The sequence below is a fragment of the Leptodactylus fuscus genome, chromosome 1 (genome assembly GCF_031893055.1).
Source record: "Leptodactylus fuscus isolate aLepFus1 chromosome 1, aLepFus1.hap2, whole genome shotgun sequence".
NCBI lineage: Eukaryota > Metazoa > Chordata > Amphibia > Anura > Leptodactylidae > Leptodactylus > Leptodactylus fuscus.
The window spans coordinates 306445956-306470070 of NC_134265.1; the positions used below are offsets into that span (position 1 = coordinate 306445956).

General features: G+C 42.0%; 1 protein-coding gene across 1 annotated transcript in view; it reads left to right on the forward strand.

Annotated features, from left to right (window-relative positions):
* Positions 1–24115, forward strand: part of PDGFRL (platelet derived growth factor receptor like) — a 76478-nt gene that overhangs the window by 27375 nt on the left and 24988 nt on the right. The window contains exon 3 of the mRNA XM_075258787.1: positions 22044–22195. Within this exon, the coding sequence (XP_075114888.1) occupies positions 22044–22195 (152 nt within the window). The remainder of the gene's footprint in view (positions 1–22043; positions 22196–24115) is intronic.

The window sequence follows — 24115 nt, forward strand, 5'->3', positions numbered from 1 at the left end:
TAAATGATGAGAAAATGTTGGCGTCCAGTCAGGGCAAGCGAGCTGTGCGCCTGCTGAAAAGGAGACAGTAACTATAAATCTGTCCATAAGAGGTCACACAGCTCTATGTTAATGGGAAAATACCGACATACTGTATTTCTAATAAACACAGAGTCGCATTAACATGGTGGCTCATAGAGATCATAGAGCAGATACTCCAGGGTGCTACTTGCTCTTTAGGTGACCTCTGCATAGCAGTGTACAAAGAGAATAAGCGCTGAATGTCACATCCAGTGACGTCATTCTGTACTTCATTTTGCAAGATCAAGTTAGCAGTGAAGGTCTAGAATCATAGGCTTGAGCAAAAGCACAAGTACACAATACATATGTATAATGGACAGAATAGGTAACAAGCACAATACAGTAAGCCTTACTAAAACTTCTCATCAGCAATGGCCACAGAAAAAATGTATCTGTATCTGTATTACTATGCTGCTGTAACATACTGAAATTTCCCCACTCTGGGACTATTAAAGGATTATCTTATCTTATCACCCATTTTTCTGTGGTCGTTACACGAGTGAACGCAGTCTTGCCGGAAGAAGGCGCAGGAGGACGCACACGGCTGTAGAAGAAGGGCGTCGCTGGAGAGTCTTCAGGCAGCACAGGGGATGCCCCCTGTGCTGTTTGGAGACTCATTTGCACATGGAGAAAACCGGGAATATCTGGAAAGGTGGAAAGGTGGCATGGAATAGAATTCTAAAGGTAGGGCAAAATAGCCTTTCTTAAGGCTAGTCTCATGTGGTAGGCCTGAAAAAAAAGGATTCCAATTATAGAATCCCTTTAAAGACACTTCAGAGTGTGACTTGCCATGGAATGGTGTCTGTAGGCATAGTTTTCTTAAACTCTCCTGCTCACCAACTTGCATGCTGTGTGCTCTGTTCACTTCCTGGTTTTCTCGGTACATTGGTGGGCGGAGTTTCACTTGCTCTGCTAGCTCTCTTCATAGCCGTACATGTTTGCAGTCAGTAATGAGGGATTGGTTGTAAATAAATTAGCACAGTATCACTGGAAAATGCACAATATGAAGCGGATGTAGCAGAGCTGCATTTGATAGGTGATGAGAATCACAAACTTACATGCTACATGACCAAGAGTCAACTTGCAATAAACTCAGTTTTAGGTCTGTGTTTATGTACAGTGGTCACATTGTGGTGTAACTAGGAATGGTGGGGCCCTGTGGCGAACTTTTGACATGGGGCCCCCCCCCTCCCCGAAGATTTCGACCGAGCCCCTCGTACACATTCCTGCGCGCTCTATAATGCCCCATAGTGGCCCCTGCACACAGTATTATGCCCATAGTTGCCCTCGCACACAGTATTATGTCCCTTAGAGGCCCTTCCACACAGTATTATGCCCCATAGTGGACCCTGCCCACAGTATTATCCCCAATAGTGGCCCCTACACACGGTATTATCCCCCATAGTGGCCCCTGCACACAGTATTGTACCCCATAGTGGCCCCTGCACACAGTATTATGTCCCTCAGTGGCCCCTACAGGACTAAATTCCATCACGTCACTCGCTGACCGCTATACCAGGACAATTGTGGATAAAAAGACTGGTCATGTGCATTACGATTTAGTAACTCCATATTAATAGCAGTTAACCCCATCATGTCCCTCACATTAACCCCTGTGTACCTCACATAAGAGTTACTGATATGTGAGAGACATGGAGGTAATAATAAAGTATCTTCATTATTATTACCCCCATATGTCTCACATATTAGTAACTCTTATGGTGAGGGACACAGGGGTTAATGTGAGGGACATGATGGAGTTAATTGCTATTAATATGAGGCACGTGGAGTTACTAAAACAAAATTAATCACCCCAAATGCCTGATATTAATAAACCTAGTAACCCCAGTATGTCCTGTGTACCTGTGTTTTCTTTTTTTAGCTTCACTTTCCTGGAGCTTCTTCTGCTCCTTCTCTTGTGTGCAGGACGGCAGGAGCTCGGCAGGGGTCCATTTTCTGTATAGGGATAAGCCCCGCCTCCTGGGCTCTCCTCAGCCCTCTCATTGGTGGGCAGAGGACAGTCAGAGAAAGGGAGGGGAGGAGAGAAAGCGTCCTGAGAGCGCTGAGTGGAGCCAGACCTGCAGGTCCTGCATCGGCTCCTGTGTATCAGTCATTGCTGCAGATTCGGATGTATACTTTCCCTATATTAATAGGGAAAGTATTCCACCAACAGGGGGCTCCTGCAAGTGCTGGGGCCCTGGGCAATAGCCAAGTTTGTCCCCAACCACTCCCCTAACGCCGGCCCTGCTTACCTCTCCCGGGCCGCCGATCATTATACTTGGGGGTCCGAAAAGACCCCCCGAGTATAATGATAGCAGCGGTAGCGGCTGTCACCGGGCCCCTAATGTCCCTGTGGCAGCTGCCTCTGCTGCTATGGTGGTAGTTACGCCGCTGGTCTCAGCCCTTATCAGCAAAATTCAATTAGCAGACTCATAACTGGAAGAGCAGGAGATAAACAGCTCAGAAATACAAGCTGCTCCGAGCTCTCAGCTCCCCCTCCTTCATTAGAGCAGGGAACTACATCACTTGTCCTGGGTGGAGAGATAAGATCATCCCCAGGTCTGTGGTTATGGAAACAAAGTGTAAACAATGAAGTGAATAATCTCAGGTAATAGCCAAACAATGTAGTTTTGCTGAAGCAATGTATTTAGGAAAAGTCTTAAATCCACATAAGCTAGCAGTATAGATAGGATACTTGAGATGGGACAAACCCTTTAAGGTGGGGTTTTAGGGACATGATTTGTCATGAAACAAAAATATAAAATTTTCGAGGAACAATAAACCAGAAATGTGAATGCAGATGTGAACTCAGCCTTCTATTTAGGAGCATGTAAATACAGGTGGTAGTAATATAGCTGCAGCAAGGTATAGCATGCAACAAAGAGCATCGAGTAACTGTCAAAGCTATGGCAAACCATATCAAACCCACTTGTAAAACACCTGTAAAGAGCTTGTGGTCAGTTACAGGATTGCACATCAATTCAGAGCAGTACTTCTGTATATGTCCTACATGATCCTGGAGCTGTTTCTGAGTGAGTGGGAAAGAGTTATGGAGCAGATTTTTCCCTACTTACTGTGCACAGTGTATGGCTCTCTCATCTCTCTCCATAGACTTGTATATCTCATGTGATACACAGTCTGTTTCAAGAACAGTGATTTTCACTGTGAAACTGCACAATTTAGCAGAGGCAGTGGGAGCAGAGAAATGGCCTAAAAATAGCAAAAAGAAGCAATTTTCTCTGATATATTACTATATATATATATATATATATATACTATGTATATATGCAAAGATTGCTAAAACAACAGTATCTATTTAACCATGTCTGTATCAGGCCAATCTCCTTGGTTCCGGGCCAGACAGAATTTCCGTTTTTTTCATTCAAACAGTTTTAAGGACTATTTTTTTCGTTCAGGTTATTCATTTTTGCGTTTTTTTTCTAGTGACATAAGGACTTTATTTTTTTATTTTGCCATTCATTTTTTTTTATATATCTGAAAATGTAAATAAAAAAAGATGGGAAACGTGTCCCTTTTTCACGTTGTTTTAATAGTGCAAAGTGCTAAAAACTTTTTAAAATAGTTTTCCCTCTCCATTAAAGTAATTTTTATGTCATGTTGTGTCGGTGGGGTCAGGGCTAGAACCTGTGATGTGTATGGGTATGGTTTTAAATTTTTTTATTATTATTTAACTTTTATGTTTTTTTTACTTTTTTTGACATTGTGCTCCCCATAAGATCATAATAGACCTTTGGGGGCATCTTAACAGTACTTTTTTTCTTTTGAATGGTTTCCCCTGTTACTGGTCTGATATATTTAGCACCAGTTATAGGAGGAATGAAGCCTCCTAATCTGAACTGCAGAGCTGATCTGGGTCCTCTAGGAGGCAGCAGCTCATGAAGTTCCCAGGTCCCAGGTAGTCATGTGACTTCCAGGTCAGAGGGGAGCCGCATCATGGCGGCTCCAATAGCAGTATACACAGAACTCATTGAACACTGTCTACACAGTGATCAGAAAGGCAGGGACGATAATAAACCATCCCTGCCTTCTCTGCAGGAGCTCCAGCTCTAGTTACGTTCAGCTCCCCAGTTCTGCAGCTGTATGATTTCATGCCGTTGCTTATCACTGCCAACTCTGCTCCTTTCCCACCAGCATCAGGGAACTCATGGATGGATAGGTTTTATTTAGTCAATGGCGGTGGTGTTGGCAGCAATTTTTTTCACAATCATACTCATATAGGCAAAACAAGCTCCTGCATCTTCATAGGACGATAAAGGTACGGGTCTCAGCAGGTAACCTGGCATTTTTTTTATTTTTTATTTATTTATTTTTTTGGTCTATTCCCAGAGAACCCCTTTAATAAATCCACAACCAGACATTTAATTTACGATTGATCTGACTACACAACTATAAAACCGATACAAATGAAATGTTTCAGCCTCTTAGTAACACAGTGGATGTTGGGTCAAGAGATCATTTGTGAGATGGGAATATTTTGGTGTCTTAGAACATAAAATATCTGGTCAGATAGCCAAGTGTGCACTTTATATCTCCCACTGCCTTTTGTGAAGAGATAAGTATTATCCTACAGGACACACAAGCTTATTAACCTGTATGTCACAAAATGAATATGGCATCATGACAGTGATTCCTATTTTCTTTCTCTACAACCATAATGTAACATAACATGCTTGCACAATAGCACTTTTTTTTTTTCTTGAAAACCAAAAAAAAGTGGCAAGTTGAAAATTTCCGCCAAACTGTGGAGGCTGACCACATATATATTAGCCCTATTGGATGTGTAGTGTTACTGCCCTGCTCTGCCTCTGTAATTCTTCAGCTAGATGGAAGCTTTCTGAATGTCTTATACGACCGCTGTCATTCCTGCTTTTATCCCTGATACATTTTCTTTGTGTCTTTGTAGAATCGTTTATAAATATATCATGCAGGTCAAATAAAATGCATTAAACCCACAAAACTGGAATAATAAAGCAGCTGGCTTTTCACTAAAACCCACAGTTTCTCTATTAAGCACAGAAGATCCACAGCTCCAGGACTATTTTTAGCTATATCTGGCACCAGACCAGGACCTGTGTGATTTGCAAGCAGTTTCAGTTGTTCTCAAGAACATCCTCTCTAGATAGGTCTGATTCATTGCAGTTTATATATTAGAACTCAGCAGCACATGGTCCATTCTCAAGCCTTAAAAGGGATATGTGGGAAAATGAAAGTCATTCACTGTACTGGTAAAGTCTATTTACTAACATATATACAGATACTAGCAGGAGGAACCGGCTTCACATGGGTATATTTCATTTTTTGTTGGTGTAATAGCCCCATAAGAAATTTTCAGTTTTGCACTGGTCTATTTTGTATGTCATTTGTGTGTGTGTGAAAATAAAAATGGCTGGGTTGTTATGGAAACCTGGAGTAAAACTGTGTGTATGTCAAAACTGAAGAACCTGTGAGTTTCCATTAGTCCATAAGCACAATGTGAGCATGTCTATCTCAGTTTGAATATCAGTGAAAAACCTGCGATTGGTTGTTATGGAAAGCTGGAGTAAAGCTGTGTGAATGTGATCTTGTGTAACAGTGTCATCCACAGCACCCTGCCCTTTTAAAGCTGACCTACAGCACTGATGATAAATGGCTGGATTGTTATGGAAAGCTAGAGTAAAGCTGTGTGCATGTGGAGACTAAGTGCCTGTGAGCTTCTATTGGTTAATAAGGGGCATGTAACTGTGTGAGTGGCAGTTGAAATATGAGTGAAAAACTCTCAGGCTTGTATTGGCTAACGCAGGTCATATTTTTGGGAATACTGTATCTCAGGAATGCTACATCCTAGAGAGCTGAGACTTGGTCTAAAACCTTCCCGAAAATCTGATGTACCTGTGTGCCAAATTTGGTGAGGATTGGTTTAGTTGTTTGGTTGCGCATAAAGAACAGACACACAGACAGAAACTCATTTTTATATACTAGTGCATCTCAATAAATTAGAATATCATCAAAAAGTTCTGGACTGTTGCTCAGTGGTCAAAGGGGTTTGCATTTCATTTGGAAACCAAGGTCCCAGTGTCTGGATGAAGAGTGGAGAGGCTGCTGTACACAATCCAAGCTGCTTGAGGTCTAGTGTGAAGTTTCCACCATCAGTGATTTGGGGAGCCATGTCATCTGCTCGTGCAGGGCCACTGTGTTTTATCAAGATCAAAGTCAGCGCAGCCATCTCCCAGGAAATTCTAGAGCACTTCATGCTTTGATGGTGCTCCCATTTACTTCAATGGAAGCATCGAAGACAGCCAAGGTAAAACACTCCAGCCATCTCCAGCACTCCCACTGTAATAAATGGCCCTGTCAACGACCAGTCAGATCCATATTCAGCCTGGCTAGAGTCATGATGAATGTTCAGCATGGGAAAGAACCTCCCGTTCTCAGCTCGTGCCATAACCCCATTAAGTAAGCATACACAACAGAGCGTGATGCTGCAAATAGGTCTCATGTTTATTATGAGTATTCCATCTAGAAAAGTTTGGTAAACACTCATGCCCAAATATCCACCATATTAAATAACCAATTAATAATAATAAACATATCAGTACCAAAGCCAAACTGCCAAATTCTTGTCCACCCACCTAGGCTAAACCGCACTAACAAAGCACTGTGATTAGAACAAGGAAGCCTGGAAATCATGATATGGCCCACACAGAACCCACAAAGTAGTATGAGCAATATGTGGCCTGGCTTTGTCCCATTGAAAACCAGCTCCAGGAGCACATTGGAGTAATTCTGTCTGTAGATGGAGGAGGGCGGGGCTGTGCATACCATTGGGTACAACCTTGTAAGCTGCAAGCTAAAAAGGTATTCCCATAACTCTTGTTCTGAAGCCTGAAGGCTCTGTACTCTCTTCACTTCCTGGATTTCTCACACATTGGTGGGCGGGGTTTCACTTGCTCTGCTATCTGCTATGATCCACAGTATGACGCTGACGTGGAAACTGATATAGCAGAGCTGTCTTTGAGTGTGCTTGGATAACATACAGAGGTAACGGACTCCTTATCTCAGCCCTTATCAGCCAAATTCAATTAAACCGGTTGATAAGTGGAAAAACTGAAGATAGACAGCACAGTAATCCTGGAGCTCTCACCTCCCCCCTCCCCTATATGAGGAGCTCCACTCCGTTGCTTGTCAGCCCCTCCCCCCCTGAGAGCAGGCAGAAGCAGGCAGCTACCTCATTGAAAAATGAGCAGATAATCCCAATAAACAATACAATAAAGTGAATAAATTAAGATAGCGGCCAAACAAAGCAGTTTTGATAAAGCAATGTATTTAAGAAAAGTCTTATATCCACATAAACTAGCAGTATAGATAGTATCCTTGTTATGGGACAACCGCTTTAAACTTAGCTACATCTGTACCTCCAATGTTGGCTGGTCACATGTTCAAAAAATGTGATGTCTTCTGGAAGAAATGGTGGCGGCCTACATTTCGTTTTTCTAAACATTAGTTTAGGCATGACTAAATATATATCCATGGGACCTGCCAATACAAGCATCATTATTAGGGCACTTTCATGCCCAGTTTAGTTTCTGAACTTTAAAGATTTTTACTTGCGTTTTGGTGGCGTTTTTTGTTTAGTGATATTGGAACAGACATCATTCCTGGGAGGTTTTAAGGTCTTGTAGAGAAAAACAGTCATGTAGAGCCGCTGCACTTTAATAACCCCAAATTGCTGAAACTAAGATGTTTATGTTGACTTTGCAATATGTTACTATAGACTTTAAAGTAACATCTGGTGCCAGCTTGTGTGTAAAGCCGGCCTAAAGAGAAGACAACTGTGAGGAAATCGCTTCCATGAATGGTTTCACGTGCTACATATTTCATAATAATAACTTAGGTTCCTTTTATACGGGGGTGTTCGGCCAGAGCTCCTTACCAGTGTCATGAGATAATGCGAGGAGTTTCTGAGACACTTTTATTATCTGCATTATATTTAGCCAAATACATGAACAAAAACATGTACACTGCGCATGAAGTTAATATGACTTTTATTACAATTTTTTTTTACTCATTTATATGCCAGTGCTAACTAAAAGATTATATAGGCACAGGGTGTTCGTCATATATCAAACTCAGAAAAACAGGGTTCATAACTAGTATTCTCAAACCTCATTCCTAAAATGGGAAGAGTCGGCAAATGCAAATATACCATCCAATGAACAGCCATTTAGGCTTCTCTTGCACCATCTACTGGCCAGGTATCATCAAAGCAACCGTATTGCGACAGCACCAAGTATACATTTACATGATTCCATATTTCACATCATAACACTTTTTTGTTGTTGTTGTTGACCTTTTTATTGAAATTGATAGACTCCTTGTTTACCGTTAATTTGTGATGTTTGGTAATGAACTTTAGAAATGAGCTATTGCTGCACTATTTGTGTTACTGTGAATGCGCTGTCAGCTTTTATTCCAGGCATGACCATCCTTAGCTTACAGTAGGTGTGGATGGGTCATAGTGAGTTCCAATGAGCATGTAGTGAGCAAGGGGGTGCACGATGGTGGTGGTAGTCCAGGGCTGATCGGAGTAGTAGTCACAGTTGTGTCACAGGCCTGAGTAGTATACAACCCTGATCCCCTGTCACATATATGTACCTTTCCTTTATCTTTAGCAGTTACTTTTCTACAGTGTACAGGCTGGAATGACTTTTGTGACAAAGAGTCCAGTAACAACGGTTTTGAAGAACTTTACTTGAAAAATCCCTTGTGCTTGCAAAGTACAGATATCAGTCTCTTTAGTAGCAAATGGCAATACAGCTTTTACACTTATCACAAGTAATTGCAGTACTTCAGTCACAGTCCCATATCCTCTGCAATAGCAGGTATACAGATTCTGGGTAGGTAATAGTTAATTGATATACAGTCCAGTGCAGCTTTAGCTCTACCTTGGGAGATTCAACACAGCTTGGCTATACTGTGCAATGTGGTGCAAAAGAGTACTTACAGAGTAGGTGATAGAGCAGGGGTGGGCAATTAATTTTCCCATGGGGCCACATGAGAAATTGTAACGGTTCTAGAGGGCCATGCGCACAGCGGCAAATTTAGCTCCACCTACTTATCCGCTGACTCCGACCATTCTCAATCATTTTTCCATGTGCCCCACAAAGTAAAATCCTCCTACAGTCACCCTAACGTTATACACTTCCACATTATATCGTTTCCCTCCAAATGTCCCACAGTATTAAATCCCTCTCCTGGTACCCCAGTATAAACTAGAGGGGACATTAAACTGGGGCAGCTGGAGGCAGACATATCCCCCTCCAGCTACCCCCCATGGTTTAATATCCTCCTCCAGCTGCCCCAGTTTAATGTCACCCTCCATCTGCCCCCTAGTTTAATGTCCCCTCTCCATGTGCATTCAGTTTAACTGCCCCCCTACATCTGCCCCTAGTTCCCCCCTCTTGCTTACACATGCTGTCTCTTCTCTCTTTATCATCCAGCACCCCCCATTGCCGGCAGCTTGCAGGAAGCACACAGTCCCGTGTAGCTCTGCCCACTAACGAGTCATAGCCTATCCTGGTGATAGGCTGTGATGACATCATCACTGGTCCTTGAACATCTGCCCCCTAGTAGTTTAATGTCCCCCCTCCATGTGCATTCAGTTTAACTGCCCCCAGTCCTCCCTCTTGCTCACACATGCTGTCTCTTCTCTCTTTATCATCCAGCAGCCTCCATTGCCGGCAGCTTGCAGAAAGCACACAGTTCCGTGTGGCTCCACCCACTAACGAGTCATAGCCTATACTGGAGGGGACATTAAACTGGGGCAGCTGGAGGCAGACATATCCCCCTCCAGCTACCCCCCATGGTTTAATATCCTCCTCCAGCTGCCCCAGTTTAATGTCACCCTCCATCTGCCCCCTAGTTTAATGTCCCCTCTCCATGTGCATTCAGTTTAACTGCCCCCCTACATCTGCCCCTAGTTCCCCCCTCTTGCTTACACATGCTGTCTCTTCTCTCTTTATCATCCAGCACCCCCCATTGCCGGCAGCTTGCAGGAAGCACACAGTCCCGTGTAGCTCTGCCCACTAACGAGTCATAGCCTATCCTGGTGATAGGCTGTGATGACATCATCACTGGTCCTTGAACATCTGCCCCCTAGTAGTTTAATGTCCCCCCTCCATGTGCATTCAGTTTAACTGCCCCCAGTCCTCCCTCTTGCTCACACATGCTGTCTCTTCTCTCTTTATCATCCAGCAGCCTCCATTGCCGGCAGCTTGCAGAAAGCACACAGTTCCGTGTGGCTCCACCCACTAACGAGTCATAGCCTATACTGGTGATAGGACCTGTGATGATGTCATCACAGGCTTGAAAAAACTTCAACTAGCTATGTGGGCCGGATAGAACTAGTCAGAGGGCCGGATGTGGCCCGCGGGCAGTATATTGCCCAGGTTTGTGCTAGAGCAATGACCTATTGCAGGGTGCTAAAGCCGTGAATCAACGACGTGGAAGCCGCTTAGGTTAGATCCAGCTGGGGAACCATGAGAAGCGTGGATCCAGTCAGAGGACTTCTTTATCCAACAGGTTATTCCTCTGGCTTAGGCCAATAGAATAGGATTAGACTTTAAGATGATCTCCCAGGCATGGACTGGCAGGAAGCCTGTATGTAGCCCATTAGAGGTTCTGACCAGCCTGGAGCAATGCTGGCAGACATGTGGACTGCCTGGAAGCCAGGCTTAGGGTGCATTCTGCAATCACCTCTTTCTGTGAACGCAGGGGCTGGACTGGGGACAAGTCTCAGCTCGCCCTAGAAGCAGCTTGTGCTCCTATAGGCTGAGAGCAAAAAATGTGACTGAAGTAGCAGGATGCTAAAACGTGGGTTTGCAAAACATGTGGGTTTGCAAAGCTAAAACAAGGTGCAAAACAAGTTAACCTCTACATTGCTGCAGACAATGCTAAGTAATGCAGTAGAATATACAGCACACAAAAAGAATGGCTGACATCAGATATTACCACCTGACAATATGAGAGACAATATGGTGACAAAATGACTTTTTAAACAGAACATTAAAGGGGCTCTATCAGCAAAATCATGCTGATAGAGCCCCACATATGCGTGAATAGCCTTTAAAAAGGCTATTCAGGCACCGTAAATGTTATATTAAACTACCCTCCCCCCCCCCGTTTTAAAATAATAACCTAAAAAAGAATGTGCTCTACTTACACATCGTGCACTGTGGGCAGGCATTCAGGGTGTGTCTTCATCTTCATCCACGCCTCTTCTTCCTCCGATGTCCTCCGGTCCCGTCCTCCACCGGCGCTCGCGAACGGACATTGATAAAAAAAAATAGCCTGGGCGCATGCGCAGGCCGTAATAGAAACAACTGCTACTGCGCATGCACCCAGGCCATTTTTTTTAATCAATGTCCGTTCGCGAGCGCCAGAGGAAGACGGAACCCGAGGACATTGGAGGAAGAAGAGGTGTGGATGAAGATGAAGACACACCCTGAATGACCGCCCACAGTGCACGATGCGTACGTAGATCACATTCTTTTTTAGGTTATTATTTTAAAACGGGGGGGGGGGGGGTGCCCCTGGTTGTGCCCCTGGTTGTCACATATAACCCCCACCTGGAGACGCTGAGAGGTATCACACGCAAATTACATCCACTACTACAAAACGACAACCGTCTAACATCCATATTTCCGGACCCCCCTCTCCTATGCTACAGACAGCCACCAAACCTCAGGAATATGGTGGTCAGTAGCTCCATATCACCCCCAACTAACACAGGAACATTTCCATGTGGAAATAAGAGGTGCAAAACCTGCCCCCACATACTGACCACTGACAGGATAGAGATACCAACCTCGAACAAGGAATATAACATTCCAGGTACCTTCACCTGCAGCACATCCAATGTAGTGTATTTAATTATGTGTACCAAATGTTCCACTGATAATCTGTATGTTGGAGAGACCGGACAGCAACTTAAAACTCGTATGAACTCACATCGCCATACAATTAAAGAACAAAGGATTGACCTTCCCGTGTCAAAGCATTTTTGCAGTGGGGACCACAACATCACAGATCACATGAAAATTTTTGTTTAGAGAGGGAATTTCAGATCAAAGAGAGAAAGACGCATAAATGAGTATAAGTATATGACACTGCTTCAGACACTAGAGTGTGGACTTAATGCATCACAGGGTTTCATGTCTTTTTACAGTAACATGTAAACTGATAAGGACCTGTAAGTGTTTACATTGTCTCTACCAATTACTAACCACCCACCCCCCCTTCCTCCTGAACGCTAACACCCTTTGTGCCGGCTCTATATATAAATATGCTCCTTCAGAAATGTTTTTAAATTTACTTTGACAAAGGAGCCAAGCGTTCCGAAACGTCGTAATTTGTCATCATTATGAGTTAGCCATTAAAAAGGTATCATCTACTGAAGATTATCAAGTTGTCTTGTTTTTTTATATACTTTTATTGTGCCTGAACTTCAGAAAGAGCAGCACAAGAACTGTATCCATGTGTGGCACAGGCATCTTGCAATTAGAGACCCGCAAGCAATAAGAAAGTTAGTTCAAGAACAACTAGCTGAAGGTATCAGCATTGATCTGTGTAACCAGACAATGAAGTGCGTTAGCCGCATTAAAGAGAAAATGTCCAGAAATGCCTTTCCTAGGGGAGCGTTCACACTACCGTCTGTGTCCGACAGGTAGTGTCTGCTCCTAGTGTCCGCTCAAAATCTGGCACGGACATTAGGAGCAGACACTAGCTGTGTCCGTGACACCTGTCATTTACAGTCCTATGAAAAAGTTTGGGCACCCCTATTAATCTTAATCATTTTTAGTTCTAAATATTTTGGTGTTTATAACAGCCATTTCAGTTTGATATATCTAATAACTGATGGACACAGTAATATTTCAGGATTGAAATGAGGTTTATTGTACTAACAAATGTGCAATATGCATTAAACCAAAATTTGACCGGTGCAAAAGTATGGGCACCTCAACAGAAAAGTGACATTAATATTTAGTAGATCCTCCTTTTGCAAAGATAACAGCCTCTAGTCGCTTCCTGTAGCTTTTAATCAGTTCCTGGATCCTGGATAAAGGTATTTTGGACAAACAATTCAAGTTCAGTTAAGTTAGATGGTCGCCGAGCATGGACAGCCCGCTTCAAATCATCCCACAGATGTTCAATGATATTCAGGTCTGGGGACTGGGATGGCCATTCCAGAACATTGTAATTGTTCCTCTGCATGAATGCCTGAGGATTTGGAGCGGTGTTTTGGATCATTGTCTTGCTGAAATATCCATCCCCGGCGTAACTTCAACTTCGTCACTGATTCTTGAACATTATTCTCAAGAATCTGCTGATACTGAGTGGAATCCATGCGACTCTCAACTTTAACAAGATTCCCGATGCCGGCATTGGCCACACAGCCCCAAAGCATGATGGAACCTCCACCAAATTTTACAGTGGGTAGCATGTGTTTTTCTTGGAATGCTGTTTCTTTTTGGACGCCATGCATAACGCCTTTTTTTATAACCAAACAACTCAATTTTTGTTTCCAAAATGAAGCTGCCTTGTCCAAATGTGCTTTTTCATACCTCAGGCAACTCTATTTGTGGCGTACGTGCAGAAACGGCTTCTTTCTCATCACTCTCCCATACAGCTTCTATTTGTGCAAAGTGCGCTGTATAGTTGACCGATGCACAGTGACACCATCTGCAGCAAGATGATGCTGCAGCTCTTTGGAGGTGGTCTGTGGATTGTCCTTGACTGTTCTCACCATTCTTCTTCTCTGCCTTTCTGATATTTTTCTTGGCCTGCCACTTCTGGGCTTAACAAGAACTGTCCCTGTGGTCTTCCATTTCCTTACTATGTTCCTCACAGTGGAAACTGACAGGTTAAATCTCTGAGACAAAAGAAAGAGAGAAAAGACCTGCATGGAATTATACTGAAAATGGCGAAAAGTCTATAGTCTATGTGGTCCGCAGAATTTTAATGATTTTGTATTTTGTATTCTACAGTGCGTCACATTTTAGCACATGTGCAATACGATTCATCATCTTGTATTCTATGGCGCATGCACTAAAATGTGACGCACTGTAGAACACAACATACAAGATGATTGTACATACACTAGAATTTTTCTTGGTGTTTGTGGTTAGTTTTGTACTCATATTCATTGCGTTTTGGATGTGTCCATCTTTTGTATTATATTGTGCTAGTAGTATAAACACATGCCTGCAATGCAAAAATCGCCAACAGACCTGTACACAATAGATCACAACAGACAGCAGAAAAAAATCTGCCACTTCAGCAGTCTAAAGTCTAACGTGTATGTTCAGCTCAAGGATAGGTCAATATCCTGCAAAAACTTCTTGAGGCCTATGCGAGTCCCATCCACACATTGCAGAAAAATATGTGTAGCAGAAACGTTGCAGTTTTGGAATTCGCACATGTCAATTATACCTACCGAATCGCTGGTGGTTTCCCTACAGGTATAATGGAAACAGAGCAGAGGAAACCTCTTTCTGTGAAAAATGCTGCGGGAAAAAAACGCAATGTATTTCCACTGTGGTTTTTCCTGTGGAGCTTTTTGGCTGCGGCCGGCCACGTGGGGCCTTAGCCTGATGGGTTTATAGTAGATAGTCATGATTTAGATCAACTTCCTTTGATTTTGCCGTTATAACATTGTGACCATATTTTCTAACACATTGCAGAATCCTTGAGTAATTCTAAGAAATCTGTAAACCTACAGACACATATTTTGTGTGAATCCAGATTTGTTTGGCTCAGAAACCAATGGTTTTATGTCTACGATGAGGGTGATTTATGCTGGTAATCTAGGAATATTTCAGTTTTGCCCTAGACCACCCTTTGGTAACAACCTAAACACCCCAAGGAAGGACAAGTAGCAAATAGCAGCAATATCATAGGCACTCAAGGCTCATTGTGTGAGGAGCGAAGGTTAGCACATCTGGTCTGATCCCACAAAAGACTAGGATTCATTCACATGTTCACTGATGTCCATGTAACCACACATAGATTTTAATGGCCGCATGCAAATGCCCATTCAGCCCACGATACAAGAGAGTAGATGTACTCTGTTCTGGTCCATTTTATAAACCATGGAGCACCATTCTAGTCTATGGGTCCCACACAGACAGCATATGCTTGCCATCCATGTGCTATCTGTTTTTCATGGACCCAGAGATATTATAAATACATAAATAAATTGATCTGTTTTTTACATACGTGAAAACTAGATCATCCACAGACAGCACATGACCTGAAAATAAAGCAGCATCGTATGATTATATGGATATCACATGTCTGCTGAAAGCGAACGTCTTATCAGTGTTTCTTATGTAAAGACGATCAAAGCTATGTCAGGGCTCGGGTGGTCCTAACATCTCATAGAATAGACTTTTTCCTCTTTACAACAAACCAGAACATCATCTCATATTGTGGCTCCCTCTAAAAACATCTGATCCTAGGTGTCCTGCAAATGGATGTCCCTCTGATCACCTCTCATTGTGGGGGAAGCCAAGCTGTAAAAGGTCCATTGAAAAGAGTCTATGACAGAGAGTCACAATCTACGCAGGTCTTGGCTGTAACTAACTTTTGAGATTCCCGCCATCAAAGATGTTTTACCAAGACATATTCAATGAACTATCTAAAAAAAAATAGACAGGCCGCAGCAAAAAAGTGCTGCAGGTATTTTTCTGCAATTTGTGGATGGGATTCGCTAAAATCCCATCCACTTGGCAGGGACTGTAAGACGTTGCGGGTTTTGGCATTTACACCATGTGGGGTTTCAGCCTCAGAATGGTTTTTGAACATGACAACACTTTATAAAAGCATAAAGTCACCGTCGATGAGGTAATTAGGCAATAATGTAATATATGGCCAGGTCACGTATATAGATAGCTGCTATTGAAAGAAGAAAAATACATTTACTGTGTTTTACCAAATCACTTACACAAATGGTCACTAGGTGGCAGTGTGTTACAGAGCTGGGCTGCTATTACTGTATTTATCAGTACCAAGCACATGGGCATGTAGATGACATGAATGAGAAGCTTGCTGCAGTAAATGAGAAACCTGTGGCCCCTGATATCATGTTTTCTCTGATATGAAATGGCTGTTATATTATTAAGATCACAAGGAAACTATTTGGAATAGTCTGTGGTGGTACGTCATTCCCAGTGTGATGTGAGAATGTGTATATGGCAGCATATAATAGGAGGTGATGGCTTTAAGTTGTGAATTAACTGTTAAAAGTCTGCTAGACAGATGTCCTGTAATAGAGTTGTCCTATATATAGCTGTGCTTTGCGTCTGCATCATGTATTGGAGCCTGATTTCACAAACTGGAAAAAGCCCTGACCTAAAAGGGTTTGTCCAGGGTCATAACACGTAAATGCAAGCTGCTAGATAGTAAGAAAGTGCTGACTCTGACTACCTGCCTCCTGCCCTCCATTGCGGCCTGAGCTCCCACCACTGCTCTGTATACAAAGTCAACCTAAACCATAGCTGAGAAAACCATCAGCTTTCACCAGACCCACATAAAGTCAATGCTATTAATGGTCCATGTTAAATGTACAAATGTGATCCCAAACGGTACCGCTTATGCATTTCAGAGCATTCTTACTCATAGCGCATGTGGGACTGTTTGGAATCACATTTGTACTTTTATCCTGAACCAATAATTAATTTTATGCAGAGTTGGTGAAAGCTGAAGTTCTTCTGGATTGCTGCCAAGCCCTAATGTCTGGCAAGCACCATGCACCATCTTTGATTTATGACTGGTCGGCTTTGGCTTGGATATACATTAACATTATAACTCATGTAATAAACTGGTAAATTGTATGAAGAATCTTAAAGGGGTTGTCTGGGAATAGGAAAGACAGTACATTTCTTATGGTGGAGGGCCGATAACTGGATCAGCTGTCTGGGGATAAGTCTGAGCCCTATACTATACAGAGTGGCTCTGTCTGGGCACCAGTGATCTGCGGGGATCCCGGTTGCCGGACCCTCACAGATCTAATATTGATGGCCTATCCTAAGAATAACCCCTTTAAATGTATAAGAAAATGTCATCATTGTGTGGAGTGGATTTCCATCAATCAGTATGGATTGTCGAGTATAGTAGACACAGAGATTATTGGTAATAACCATCAAATCAGTCAGATTAGCAATAATCTGTATGTCTATATCTTTTAATAGTTGTCTGTCAATATGTATATAAGCATGACAGCAGATTATATATAAAACTTCATTTATATTCCCTCTGACAATATCACAGGTTAAGTCCCATAAAGTAAACATCTGAAATAATCTGGCAGAATAAATTAGCAGCGGTGCCAGGTGATATCAGACTGTATAAATACAGGACTAATAAAGGACTATGTGTACTAGGGTTTACAGGTGTGGTTGCAATTACAACGTAACAAATTGTTCATGTACTCTTTAGTCTGGATAGAAACAACAGGCCAGTCATTCCACGCAAGAACTAAATTACCAAGAAGAATTTGCCTCTTGTGGCAGCCTGCACCCCTCCGAGGCTTTTAGGTGGACCCTGACAACCATATCGGATAGCATTAAACTGTATCATAAATATTCATCATGTATATAAGAGTCCTAAGTGAACAGCTAATAGACTCATAGAAACGGAATAGATTAAAAACTGTGGGATTATTATGCTCTGTGCACATAACTTAATTTTATATATATATATATATATATATATATATATATATATATATATTTAATATAACTTAATGACAGACATTGCAAAGGCCAGTTACATAGCAATACTTCACATGACCTAGGATCTGGAGTGGATGCACCAAATGTGCAGCAAAATAGGTCTGAAGGTAATGGGCTCAATGCTACTTTAAAGAATAGGGCTACTATCCAGGGATCACAGTTCCTGGTGGATACATAAACTGGTGAGATATTCTCCGGAGAACCATAAAGGAAATGATATGTGCATCGCAACATCACACTATCAGATTAGCAGTTTATTTAATTTCTTAGGGAACATTAATTCTATCTTTGTTATTGTTCGTTGCTGTATTCCATCATAGGATGACAGCAATGGACATCAAACTATGGCAGAGAACAGTCACAAACTGATTCTGTGTCCATTTCAATTGACACTGATATAAACAACTTGATGGGACTATATTCCTGCATGCATGACTTTATCTTCAGTTACACAAGTAAACAAACATGGAAGATAGCTGGGAACAGACATGGAATAATTCTGTGACCGTTCTCTGTGACAGTTTAATGTTCATTGCTATCATCCTATGGCAGATGACAGCAACAGACAATAAAAGTGGTAATAATATAAATGCGCTGCTTTTCAGGTGTTGTCAGTTCTATACCATTTAGAGCTCACAATCTAAATTCCCTATCAGTATGTCTTTGGACTGTGGGAGGAACCTGGAGTACCTGAAGGAAAGCCACAAAAACACGGAGAGAACAAACTCCAGGCAGATGTTGTTCTTGGCTGGATTCGGACTTCTAAGGTGGCGAAGCTACACTACTGAGCCATCGTGATGCCATTGTTAGAAAGTTTGGAGCCATATTGATGTAGTACTGTAGGCTCTACCCCGAGCATTCAGGCGGAGTTGCTCCCCAGTTTAGTTACAAAAAGAAGTCAGCTGTGTACACACACATGCATCTTATCTTCTGTGAGAACAAAGGATCGGGATGTTAAAATTCAACATGCCTGATCCTTCTTTATGCCAACATCATCAGCTTGCCCCCATACACATAAGATAGCCCAATGGATGATTTGACCAACTCTTACATGTATGGGCAACTTTAAGAATAGATATGCAATAGAAAAATTACTTTTCTAAAAACTCTGCAGCAAATAATCCTCTAGAATAATCATCTCATCTGGACGCCATTATATAAATCTAGTTATTCAGCCCAAGAATCTCATAGACATCCCATTTAGGTGATAGCATTTCCCTATAAAAATATTTATGGCAGCTCCTCCACACTAATGATAATAGGAAAGCATTTCTCAACAAGTCCCACTGTGAATAATCTGTAAACTATGGCTGGTATTTCTGTAAACAGCCTGGATGTTATATATGGAGTGATGCAATAGCTGTACATAAGGGGTGAGATAACTCAGTGTAATTGAATGTTTTCTTACAGTATTCATTGACTTATAAATAGTATCATACATATCAGGATTTAAAGTGGTTGCCTCCTTCCATAGGATAGAGGATAAGTGTCTAATTCATTGGGGCCTGATTGTTGGGTCCCCAACTGATCAGGAGTATGGGGGACCAAAAGTCCCCCTAAAGCTTCCTTGTAACTGGAGCACCAATGTTTGTGTCCTGCCAGGACTGTAATGCACCCGCGGCCCCATAGAAGTGAATGGAGTGAATAGTCACACAATCGCACTGGTGAGGAAATGTAACGAGGGCACTTATTGCATGGGGCCTGTAACAGGGACCTCATACTGTATGGGGGCCTGTAATGAGAATAGCATACAGTATGGGGGCCTGTAATGAGAATAGCATACAGTATGGGGGCCTGTAACAGGGACAGCATACTATATGGGGGCCTGTAACCAGGACAGCATACTGTATGGGTGCCTGTAATGGGGACAGCATATTGTATGGAGGCCTGTAACCAGGACAGCATACTGTATGGGCACCTGTAATGGGGACAACATATTGTATGGGCGCCTGTAATGGGGACAGCATACTGTATGGGCGCCTGTAACAGGGACCTCATACTGTATGGGGGCCTGTAACAGGGATAGCATACTGTATGAGAGCCTGTAATGAGAATAGCATACAGTATGGGGGCCTGTAACAGGGACAGCATACTATATGGAGGCCTGTAACCACGACAGCATACTGTATGGGCACCTGTAATGGGGACAGCATATTGTATGGGCGCCTGTAATGGGGACAGCATACTGTATGGGGGCCTGTAACCAGGACAGCATACTGTATGGGAGCCTGTAATGAGAATAGCATACAGTATGGGGGCCTATAACAGGGATAGCATACTGTATGGGGGCCTGTAACAGGGACAGCATACTATATGGAGGCCTGTAACCACGACAGCATACTGTATGGGCGCCTGTAATGGGGACAGCATACTGCATGGGGGGCCTGTAATGGGAACAGTATAATCTATGATGGCTAATAATGGAGGCAATATATTGTATGGGGCCAATAAAGGGGCAATATACCATGTGGGGGGATCAGTAAAGGGGTCATTAGAAATGGTGTGACAGGGGACTGGCATCTGTATTCATAAGTTGACCCTTGTAGTGCTGTATAAAACTGACACCAAAGTTCTCCCTCCCCACATAACCCCTTTAAGCTAATTGATTACTTGTCTTCTATTGCTCATACAACACAGACCAAATGTGTATTAAATAAAACATATGTACGGTGTATCATTGCAGCCTCCAGCCTTGAATTAATTTATGTTTAAGCTACTAATGTCGATATTCCCTGGAGCCATCCCACATGGAAATTTACAAGTCTTTTTCCTTAGCTTTGATTTTAAGCAGATTTATTTTTATGATTTTATTAATATTTTTCTAATTAGACTACAGGGAGTTAATGTTACTCATTAGGATCACTTTTCCTTATTCTAGGCATCCTTAATATAGAGATCAAGTGTGCACTACTTACCCTTCCCTTCACGTTTCAGTGTTTTAAGTCCTAATGGACCGCCCGGTTATTGCTTTTTCATTTCCATTTTCTTCTTCTGTATTCCAAGAACCATAACCTTTTAATTTTACTGTCAACATAGTCATATTTGGTCTTGTTTTTGCAAGATAAGTCATATTTTTTAATGATACTATCCAATATTGCATATCATGTATTGCAGAGATAAAGGATAAAATATGTTTGAATTAGAACCATTGTTTTTTTACATTTCGTTTCAATCTCCCTATGGGGTTTAAACATGTATTCATTTGATCACTCATGCCATATACTGTTAGTTTGAAGCGCCACGTTGTGAAAACTGAGCATTTTTGCTGCTGCGGAGATGCCCGGTAAAAAACATTGCATTTTACAGTACATGCAAAGTGAATGGCATTCAGTCTCTGCATCCAGATATTTGCTTTCAGACAATAGAGATATTATGAAATGCACTGCAAATACTGGTTTGGTTATTCTTTATTTTGCATTTTTTGTTGCGTTTGAGCACTTTTATTTTTCTTGGCTTTTTGTTAAGGAAAAAGCATAAAAAGCTGAGTTTCTAATATGTGTAACCAAAAAAACAACCAACCAACCAAAACTTTTAAAACAATGCATGAAATTCTTGGCAAAAGGGGGCAAAATGAATATGTTGTAAAATAAGTCTGAGGCTAAGGCCTCATGGGATGATCCGTAGCTATAAAGCGCTGCAGGGAAAACCGCGGTGGCAACGCATCGTGGTTCTTCCTGCAGCACTTTAGGCCGGGGCCAGTCCGACACTTGTCATATAGAAGGATTCACATACAGTGAAACCTCTCTGAAAGACCACCAGTATTAGAAGACCACCAGATTTCCAAAGACAGATTTTCATTTCCACCATTTATTATGCTTAGTGACCATCTTCTTCAAGAAAACCACTCTCCTAGACAACAACTTCTTAATCCAATTTTGTCTCGAAGAAGTTTCGCTGTACACAGTGTATGCCTGCTATTTAATTTTCTGTTTTTATCTCCCCCAAGACATGTAGTCATGTTTGAAGTAGAAGGTTGATGGTGGCTTGTGGGTAGTCACAATAGTTTCCCCTACAATCCTCCTATTGATATAAATGACCATATTCCCCATGGTTAATATTTCATACAGTCATGACAAGCACACAAAATTCTTCTATCATCTAAAGTTACAAGCCATAAATATCTGAGGTCACGGTAGACATCACATGGAAGCGTTTCATTATAAGACTAAACAATGTCCTTTGTTTCCTCTCTAGCATTAGACAACTTGACAGATATGGGCAGCTGATCCTGATGAACTCCTCTGCGGCAGACACTGGCGAGTTTAGTTGCTGGGCCCAGCTCTGCGACAGCCGCGGCTGCAAAAAGGACGAATCCAAGACTGGCTCCACGTATATTTTTTTCACAGGTAACAAAACCCTCAGGTCAGTTTACCTAGAAAGAAAAATAGAAAGATAAAATATTTCAAAATGTAGTTTTCTGGTTGACAACTCAGGAAAGGCTTGATACATTTTTATAATATTTGTCAAAGTGTTTATTGCGGCAGCCTATCTTCTGTAGTGGTATAGTCTTGATTTATGAGGTGCTAGATAAGGTTTTCATGTATTTGACTGGCATTATATAAGGATATAATTTGCCACTATAGGTTACACCAATAGCTGCAGAATTTTACACAAAGCAGGGGCGGATCCAGGGCCGGGCGAGCCGGGCAACCGCCCGGGGCCCCACGGCGCGGCCCGGACCTAACAAAACGCAGGTCGGGTCGGTCAGTTACCATTTAAAGGGGTATTCCCATGTCCCTTACTCACCAGTCTTCGCTGCTGTAAACTCTTGTTTCTTCCTGGTTTTCTTGCGTCAATTGGTGGGCGGGGTTTCATATGCAAAGCCAGCGGCAAGAAGACGTCACTTCTATGCTGCTGGCCTTGCGTGCACGCTCCCGATGCAGCTAGGCATCGGACATACAGCTCTATAAATAGATGGTGAGACCAGTCCCCCAGCCTTCACATGCCTCACTAATTTCCCCCTCCTCTATCAGACACAGGAACTAGTTAAAAAAACGCCTCAAAAATGCATTTTTAGGGCTAATTTTTTTTAAAAAAATCCCCCCGGTAAGTAGGGCCCCGCCAAAGTCAATTGCCCAGGGCCCCGCAAAGCCTGGATCCGCCACTGACACAAAGTGCCTAATTTCCCACACCATCATTCTGAGTAGGTATGGTTATAGAGGTGCATGGTGACAGCCATATCACATTTATAACTATAACGGTTGTTGTTTTTTAAAAAACATCTCTGCAGTTTTCTTTATTAAATAAGATAAGATGATAAGATAAGGTAATGTTGGGGGAACACCCCTGGCAGCACATGCTCTCGGTTCCAAATTAAAAACAAAATGGTTGCCCGTATGGGGAGAACACAAAGCGACACATAGCCAGATGTATATCTAAGTGCTCTAAAGTTTATTACATGTTACTTAGCTCTTATAGAGGAATAATGGATGTATGCTAATTTAGGCATAACAAACTACATCACATAGAAATATGAATTATCATTGGTCAGAGTACAAAATGGGCATTTACAATTGATAAATACATGCATAAGCAATACATGAGTTAACACATGGTTGTCTGTGTCATCCATTTTAGTTTCTAATCAGACTAGCACAGTCTGCCAAAATGGATCCCATGACCTTCCAGGTTTCATACTGGTGAATGCTACACAACTGACTTCATATCTTGTGAACATTATGCGTCTTGTTATGGAGAATGATATACTTAGGAACGTTTTAACCTTTCCTCTAAATAAGACAAAAGAGCAGAACTGCAAATCTCAAGGTTTAAGCAAGCTACATGACAGACATCTTTTTATATAATGGAGACTGAGAACAACATGGAGATTTTCAGATCAAGATGGCGAAATGCTAATCTCTCTCTTTACACAGATATTTTTCCCCTCACAGTAAGATAAGATAATCCTTTAATAGGCCCACTATGGGGAAATCTTTTGCGTCAAAGCCAGTAGTGGATCCAGCAGGAAGGATAAGCATAAATTTTTCCTATATATTTCCATTCCTTTAGAATCCACTTCTGTTTTTGATTAAAAAAAACACTTGAAAAATTGCCACATACACTACAGCTTTTTTCAACAAACACTATGAGGGTGGTTTCACACACAGCTTTTTTTTTTTTATCCCCTTTCCATATTTCAATTCTCAATTTTAGTTTCTGACTCCCCACCTTCCAAAGGCCATAGCTTTTTTTATTTTTCCAATCACAGAGCCATATACAAACTTGCAAGACAAATTGTACTTCATAATGGTACCATTTTATATTCC